Here is a 9,022-nt window from a genome sequence, read left to right on the forward strand (position 1 = left end):
CCACTAAATGTGATCAAAGCGCTTTGTAAAGGGGTCCCCGGTCAACAGCAACATTTAATATGTAGGACGGGACATGCCGCCTGTTAGGCGATATTACAATTTTTCAGACAAAGACAACGCTGTTAACGGCCAGGTACTCATTTTACACCTGAGTACGGTGAGAGAATGTGAGTAAAGAGCCTTGTCCAAAGACTCAACTATGCACCGAGCGCGAGGCTCGAACCCAGGACTTTCCGATCCCAAAGCGGGTGTCATACCACTAGACCATTATAATGCACGAGAGCCATGGTCGACTAGAGTACTACCTATAGTTACGTCATGACTAGACCACATAGCCGCACTACTGTAGGAGTGTTCATTGATAGAGGGATGCGTGTGTGTCATAGAAATAGCCTTAGTGTGTGTGTGTGTATGTGTGTGTGTGTGTGTGATAGTCAAACTTTAGTAGGTTTAATGAAGTCTTGTCACACACGCGTGATACACCTATACGAATTTCCCTGCCACTGCCACCCAGACACACTAACATCTGACAAGGAGTGAGGGCTGTGGAAGAACCACAGACTACCGTGTGCAAACATTGGCGATTGGTATCGGATGGCAAACTGTGATCGTTTGAATTTGAAATGATTCGAAACACTCGTTACCCCTCCGCTCGCTCGAATCCTGATCGTCTCAAGCTCGTCTCACGTGTCAAGATCGTCTCAAGCTCACAACCCGCTTGATCGTTTTACGATCGAGTGATCGTTTTACTAACTCGCTCTTCCGGCATTGAGATCGAGCACTGACTCGTGGCTTGGCGCTCGGTCGTCGATCGAGTAAAAGCGATCAAATAACCCAACACTAGTGATCGTTTGAATTTGAAATGATTCGAAACACTCGTTACCCCTCCGCTCGCTCGGATCCTGATCGTCTCAAGCTCGTCTCACGTGTCAAGATCGTCTCAAGCTCGTCTCAAGCTCACAACCCGCCTGATCGTTTTAGTGACTCGATCGTTTTACTGACTCGCTCTTCCGGCATTGAGATCGGACACTGACTCGTTGACGCTGACTCGATCGTCGATCGGGTAAAAGCGATCAAATAACCCAACACTAGTGTAAACATTCTGAACTCTAAAAGAACTTCCTCCACTCCAAAGTCCCCAGTAAAGCCTTACGTTTCATGACTCAGATATTAATATAGACCGATCAGCAATATTATCCAGTTTAGTAAATTGCACGTGAGTTCTATCTATATTACAGAAAAGTCTTTTTCTATTCAAACTCCAAATCCAGAAGCAGACCCCACTCATTTCATCAACGCCAACTCTCGACGAGACTGCTAAGTCTATCGAGGTCTAGACTAAGATAGGTCTACATTTATAGTATAGGCATAGGCAGTGAGGTTGTATCTATTATCATTATCTAGACTAGAGATAGAGTTGTGCAGTTAAATTGCGACCCATCTCGCCCATAGTATAAATACAGGCCAGCTCTATGTATCTGAGCGTTCGGGAAAACAAACTTAAACTTAAACTCTATTTCTCGGAACACACATGGAAATAAACTTGAACTCTATGTCTGGGTAGGCACATAACTCCAGTCCAGTGGCCGCCGATGCCGATAGTAGGCTCACTATAACTGTAACTGTAAAGTGAAACTCGTTTTTTGGAAGGCTATCATTATCTCCAGACACCTGTCTGGGGATAATGAAAATTCGTTATCCTCAGGCTCAGACACCTGTCTGGGGATAACGAAATTTCGTTATTCCCAGACACATATTTGAAACTCCGCTCTTTTAAACAATTACCCACATTCCAGAATATGGAATGTTTCCAAACGCACATAAAAATAAGAAAAGTTAATAAGATATCTACAAAAATATAAAATTAACCAACATTAAATCAACAATATGCGTCGACTTCGAAGTGGGTGTCATGGCCGAATGGTTTAGTCGTCTGCCCTGGAAGTTTTACCAGAATCGACGTTGTGGGTTCAAATCCTGGTTCCGACACCTTTTTTTGTTTTTTAAAGATTCCGTGTTCATTTTACAAATCGTTGCAAGGGATAAATGTCCCATCCATCCTCCCCCACCTCTATTTTTTTTTAACACTCTCTCTCTCTCTCTCTCTCTCTCTCTCTCTCTCTCTCTCTCTCTCTCTCTCTCTCTCTCTCTCTCTCTCCCTTTCTCTCTCTCTCCCTTTCTAGTTGCTAGCAAATTGTCATATATTCATATTCATCCCCACTCCGATCTCAAAAAGTGTCTAAAAAGAATAAATAATTAAAAAGCAAACAAACAGAAATATTCAGGGAATGACCAAATGGTCAGATAGAGGAGAAAAAAAACAAACAATAATTATTTTTAAAAATAAAAACAATTTCAAGAAATTCATGCTCAGAAACGGAACAAAAGGCCAAACAAAAAGGAGAAAAGAATAGACTCGCTCAAAAAAAAAAAAAAAAGAGGTGGGGGGAGGATGGATGGGACATTTATCCCTTGCAACGCTCTGTAAAAAGAAGACGGAATTTAAAAAGAAAAACAGTGCGGACCAGGATTCGAACCCACAACGTCAATTCTGGTAAAACTTCCAGGGCAAACGACTAAACCATTCGGCCATGACACCCACTTCGAAGTCGACGCATATTGTGTATATGTAGTAACAACTGATCTAATGTTGGTTAATTTTTTGTTTTTATAGATATTTTATTAACTTTCCTTATTTCTATGTGCATTTGGAAACATTCCATATTCTGGAATGTGGATAATTGTTTAAAAGAGCGGAGTTTCAACTATGTGTCTGGGAATAACGAAGACCAGGGAGGCCAAGAAATAGTTGAAGAAGAAGCACAGTGGAGGAAGCAAGGAGAGGCAGTTACACATGGAAGGTGGCGGAGAAGACAGCCCAGGAAGGGTCAAAAGAGTCAATAGTAATGATAATCGAATTACTCAATCTAATTAATAATACTATTATATGGCCTAGGAGAAAACAGTTTTTTTTAACAGTTTTTTTTTATTGCCAACTTAACTCCATTGCAGTGATTATCCTCAGATATGTCTGGGTATGAGAATTTCATTGCCTGGGATAACAAGGGGCCCTACATTTTCTTCCCAGACACCTGTTTGAAACTTATGATTGTTTTAAAAAAAATATTTTTACTTTCATATGCGAGTGTCAATGAATATATTATAAATATAAAAACTACTATAGTATGTAGTTGTATATAATTCACACAGGGGAACATTTAATGTCCAATGGATGTTTTGTCTTACCAAAGGTTTACATCATGCCCTTTGTTTTCATTCCAACTGGTCCAATATTATTTATGCAAAATATTCCATTTGAATCTAGACCTAGCATCATGTCGACTACATCCAAGAAGCACACCAATTTCGTGTCAGAGCCCATGGGAGAGAAGCCAGTGACAGACCTGGCAGGTATTGGTCCAGTGTTGGGAGGAAGACTGGTGGACAATAATTATGACAAGGTACAGGAACTTTTCTAACTTTTTAAAGTATTATTCCATTTCAAAACAAAAACACAAGAGGCTGAAGACTCTGTGTTCGTTTATTCCATTCTTGGGTTTTCAAATGGAAGTGATTAACAAAGAAGCAATTGGCACAGCAACAGTTACTAAAGGCCACAGACAGAGATCTTATGAAGTCTTTCTGGGTGGGGACCTTTGAGTCAAAGGCTTTGACCTTCACTTGCTTTGTGGTAATGGGGAAAATAGGGGTCCGATAAGAAGGGGGCGGGGCACTGGGGAGGTGAAATGTTTAATGATGAGGGGACGGGTAATTCTAGAGAGTGGTTGGTGAATTTTGACCAGAATATTGTTGGACTGATAACGTTAATGACATGGTGGATTGGAGAGCCCTTTGCCTTTTGATTTTTAAAGATTTTTTTGTCATTTAAAAAAAAAATTATTTACCATTCTCTGCGATTTTGTACAATATTTTTTTTCACTTCAACACCTCCTATGTCTCCCTCATGCATAATAGTGATAGTTCAGAAAAGGGCAATGTTTTCATACTAAAGCTATTTAAAATATTATCAATGAGCTTTCCACGATGGCCGCCAAAGTCATGTGACCCAATTTTCATATTCACTTATGTCATTATTTTGCTTTTTCATACCTTTAGATATACTCCAAGTTTCATTAAGTTTTATTCATTATTTTTTAAAATGAATATTTAAAATAAAAACCACCTGTTTTAAATAAAATCCCCAAAATCACACCATACTGAGAGTTACATAGATGAAAATAACGCCGCATGTTAAGGTTAAAAACAAAACCAACCAACATTGAAGTCTTTACTACTTGTTTTCTGTGTCTTGTGATTGACACTTAGAAATAAAAATCTTTTTGCTTTGATGTTCACTTGAATATAATACCATTTTGATGGGGTGGTTCACAGTATATCATTAGGACATGCTGTTGTGCACCATAGATGTTATTAATGTTGAACTTGGTGTAAAGCAGCGTTTGTTTTGTCCAAATTCTGTTAAGCGCCTACCGGTTGTATGCCTCACTCTTCACTAGGAGAAAAAAATTGCTGAGAGCTGGGTGTTAACATGGGTATGTGTGATGTAGAATTGCACTTTTTATCTTTATGATCGTCATCATCACCACCACCACATTTACATCATCATAGGTGCCGGCTCTCCAGATTTCCAGTTTTGTCAATCAAAATTTGACACCTTGGATTTTCTACGTGATGATCTGTCTGTATTGAAATTGCCCAAATATTTTGACAGACTCTGAATTTCTGACAACGAGCTTTCATTGATTAATGGCATCTCTAACTAAATTTCAGTTTATATGCCATCCATCGTTCACAATTAATCAGAAATCATATCAGGTAATGGCATATATGATTATTATTGTGTGGTTTTTCTCAGCTTTTAGGGCCCTGGTAGCTGAGTTGTTAGAGCACATGCTTCACATGCAAAGGGGCTGGGATCGATCCTGGGTGATGTTGAAATTTATTTTTCTAGTTCTCATGTCCACCCAGCAGTGATTGGGTAGCTGGGTATGGTCGACCAGCTGGACAGTACTTTCTCCTATCCAAAGGGTAACAAGCAATTGTGGTTGACATAGAAGTCAGGATAAACTCCGACTCCATGGGCCTAATGGCTTTGAAGGACTACTCTTTCTTTTTTTAAATTTTGGTAAATAAAAAGTCCCTTCAATGTTGATTTGACATAGATAAAATATTTAAGTAGGTATTATTATTATTGTTATGGGTCTCGATAACTTGGATGCAAATTTCCATGCTTACTACCCAAATTTGCACCGTCAGGTGACTTTCATTCTACAAATAGCTGTTAGTTTTGACTGTAATATAACTCTAATGAGCTTAAATGCTTAGATTTTTACATTTAAATTTTCCCAAAATTTCTTGGTAAGCATTCCCTCTGGTCCTGTCTTTGCAACCCAGGTGCCTCTGCAGTCTTAGCCAGAAACGTTCACTATTCCTACTGATATGATCTTTTTCCAATTTTTACCTATATGATTTAAACACCACACAGACTATTTTTCAGAATTTAAAAGCAATATTTAAAAATATAATTGGTGAAAATATTCTCATAACACTCGGACATTGACAAGTGACCAGATTGAACTGCACTACATCAATTGTAAAGAATTTTATTGTGGCAATTCATATTGATCAGGATACAAATCAAGCGATTGTGATTATAAATCAGAATTTTTGTATTCCAATTCTGCTTTTTCCCTATAAATATACGATTATTTGGTCTTTGTCTGTGTCAGATCTGATGACATTGGTAATATTATTTATTCATCGTTTGTTATTATTCTCAAGGCATACACAGTACTGGGACAGTTTTTGCTATTCAAAAAAGATGAAGAACTCTTCAAAGACTGGCTGAAAGACACCTGTGGAGCAGATGCCAAACAACAGAGGGACTGCTGTGAATGCATAAAGCAGTGGTGCTTAGCATTCTTGTAAAAGACTGATTCAAATTTTATTATTGCCTGCAATTGTTTTTCTGATATGTAATGTCATATAAAAATCGAGGGATAGTTTTTTTTTGTTTTTTTTTTTTTAATTGTTGCCCATGTCATGTGTCAGGTTGATGATTAATCTGATTATTTCTATCATGCTATTTATTCTAATTAAGTTTTTAAAACAGGGTTGTTTGATAAGTGCAAAATAATGGTGTAAAATATATCTCTAAAACATTAGATGTGTCTAAAAAAAAAAATAGTTTCTTAGTTTCTTCTTTCTTTTTAAAAATTATATATTTATTTGTTTTGCTTCCAAACAGATTGCGATATAGTAAATTCAGACTAGCTATTGAACAAGAGACAATATTGCCGCTATGAAAAAGAAAATTCTACGTTTTCCATATATACATACGAGTCATTACTAGACAAAATCAAAACTGATATTATTCATTCTGGTCATGTTACCGTGAGTCGTCAGATTCTACTATTATCTTTCTCCCTCTCCCTCCCACCACCCTTTTGTTTTCTTCACTGTCATGTTGTGTTTTGTTTTGTTTGTTTTTTTTTGTTGTTTTTTTTTTCTTTCTCTCTTCTCCATTTTATTTCTATTTCTTTTTTCATATCCCAGTGCTATTTTGGCAATACTTTTACAGTTACATTGTATATTTATTTTGTTAATTTTTTTACCACTTGATGTATTGCCAATGTTTGCTTTGTTTTATAAAATTTATGAAAATGATTTCTTAATGTAATAATAGTTGAATTACTCCTATACAATCGAGACCAGTTCTCTAACTCCACATATTTTTCCATTTTCATTAGAGAGGTGTAACACATCAAATTTTAACATGCTGATAATTAACTTTTATGGCTAAAACTAATACCTCATGTACGCAGTAACTTTTTCAATTCTATTGGTAAAATTGTTCACTCCTTTATTTGAGGTTGTGAAAATGTTCACAAAATTTGTTAACTTTATCTTATTGATTGGATTTATGTTGCTGATATGTTGATGTTTATATTATTCTCTTAATTTCTAAAATTGTCAGCATGGTATTAATCAAAATGTTAATCCGAGAAATCGATGTTGGTGCTTGACTGTTTTCTCCACATTGTGTAGAGCTGTTGGACAATAAAATCTATACATCATGATTTTATATCCGAGTTTTATTGTACTGAATGATTTGTTATTGTTGATCAGAAACCTTGGGCTGGGTGGGGTTCCTGACCTTCCATTGTGGACAGGGAGGTACATACTGTGTCCTCTATCCCCCTATATCTGTTTTCCAACTTGCATTCTGTCTTTGTCTTGGAATGAGATTACTTGGTTTTGTCCTGGCTGGGAGGGAAACAGTCAAATGCATAGTTATTGTTTTTGGAAGTGATATTTTTTTTCCTTGTAAATCATCTCTCTGTTATGTATTATTATATTTATTTTGAATTTATAATGTAAGCATTTGAGTGCATTCCTCTTAGTTGGGACCGTGCTTGTGTCCATATGAGACATATTGGGGATCTCAAACAAAGTCCATGGATGGTATGCTCTTGGAATCTACATCTGATCCCTATTTGTTCCCAGTTCCCCTTTGTCTTACTTTTTCTTGGACTTGGATGCTTGAATTGTAATTCTAGAACTTTTTACTATCCCATTTTCTTCCTTTCTACTGGCACTGATATAACCTAAATGTGTTGCAAGTGCCGTAAAACCCTTTAAAACAAAACAAACAAGAAAACTTGGGAGTTATTCTGTCATGTCTTTATGAAGCTTCCTACCATTATCCTAAATAGAGTCTACAATGTTATGGTTTAGAGGAGTGACATGTAGGTCGAAAGTTCAAACTCCACTTTGTGTCGAAAGTTCAAACTCCATTGTGTGGGTAGCTCAAATTTACTTGAGTCTTGTAAAATATCTTTATTTATTTTCTGGCCATACTCAGTTGTAAAAGAGTACCTACCTTGCCTGTAATAGCATTGTCACTGTCGAGAGAAATTATGATAGCCACTTATAGATAGTATGCGCTTGGCTAAGAAGCTCATAACTTGGCCATAAGTGTATAACGGACCAACACACAAAACTGTATATCCATGAACGTTTATAGTCAGGTTAATACAGTTCAGTGAGCATTACTCATAAACGCGGATGTCAAAAAACAATAACAAAGACCTGAGTGACGTCATATTCGAACTATCTATTGATTTTGTGTCTCGGTCGACATGTACAGTGTTGTTATTTTGGGTGTGGTCTTTTAACCTCCCATGGTGGGGTCTTTTGATGTCCCATGGCGGGCAGGGGGTCACTTGCTGTATCTTCTATCCCCTTATATCTGTCAGTGTTGATAATCTTCCATGGGATTTCTTTTTGTTTTTTTTTATTTCCCACTGTTTTTGCAGTGTCAATCGTGTCAAATATTTTTCTTTGAAAAGCGTTCAGGTGGCTTCGCCGTATGCTATGCGGTAGACCCATGGAAAAATCACCATCATGTCTCGTGTCAAATTTTGACTCCTCAGTTGCATGAATTTTGGGGACATTCGCGTTTTTATGATGTCAACCAAGACAAGCTGTCACCAAGTGTCAAAAGTGACACAAGACCTGTGGATGAGTAGATGCTGGGTAGGTCTTGGACCAAAAAAAGAAAAAAGAAGATCATTTCATAACTCACTCTCTCTCTCTCTCTCGACTGAGAAAGGACTACATGTATTTTTAATTTACTATAATTTAATAATAATAATAATAATAATAATACTTCATTGCATCCCAAAAAGGAAATTTTTTGTACAGACGTGTTATAATTTACACATAAGATAAAAATACAATGGAAATAGGATGTATATATATAAAAAAGGAGCAGCTCTATAACCAGAGCTGCGCTTTATAATATGAATAATTTCAACACTGTAAAATAGTTAAAACTGTCACTATAAATTGAAAATTGAAAAGATTGCAAAACAAATAAATTAATAAATTAATATTTATATTTTTAAAAAGTAAAAATGAGAAATAATTATATAAAATGATTATTGCTTGTTGTTATAAAGCCTAATACTGGACGGCAGAAAAGATTTTCGGTGTCTCT

At 36.6% G+C, this 9,022-nt stretch overlaps 1 protein-coding gene across 1 annotated transcript; it reads left to right on the plus strand.

Annotated features, from left to right (window-relative positions):
• The first annotated feature begins 1,036 nt into the window (after nt 1-1,036).
• Nucleotides 1,037-7,105, plus strand: LOC144969113 (barrier-to-autointegration factor-like). The gene is made up of 3 exons (XM_078908175.1): nt 1,037-1,216; nt 3,326-3,461; nt 5,803-7,105. The coding sequence occupies exons 2-3, from the start codon at nt 3,336-3,338 to the stop codon at nt 5,947-5,949; spliced, it is 273 nt and encodes a 90-aa protein (XP_078764301.1). The 5' UTR covers nt 1,037-1,216; nt 3,326-3,335; the 3' UTR covers nt 5,950-7,105.
• The last annotated feature ends 1,917 nt before the right edge of the window (nt 7,106-9,022 follow it).

The sequence above is a fragment of the Berghia stephanieae genome, chromosome 1 (genome assembly GCF_034508935.2).
Source record: "Berghia stephanieae isolate SIO BIC M18660-M18661 chromosome 1, UCSD_Bste_1.3, whole genome shotgun sequence".
Taxonomy (NCBI): domain Eukaryota; kingdom Metazoa; phylum Mollusca; class Gastropoda; order Nudibranchia; family Aeolidiidae; genus Berghia; species Berghia stephanieae.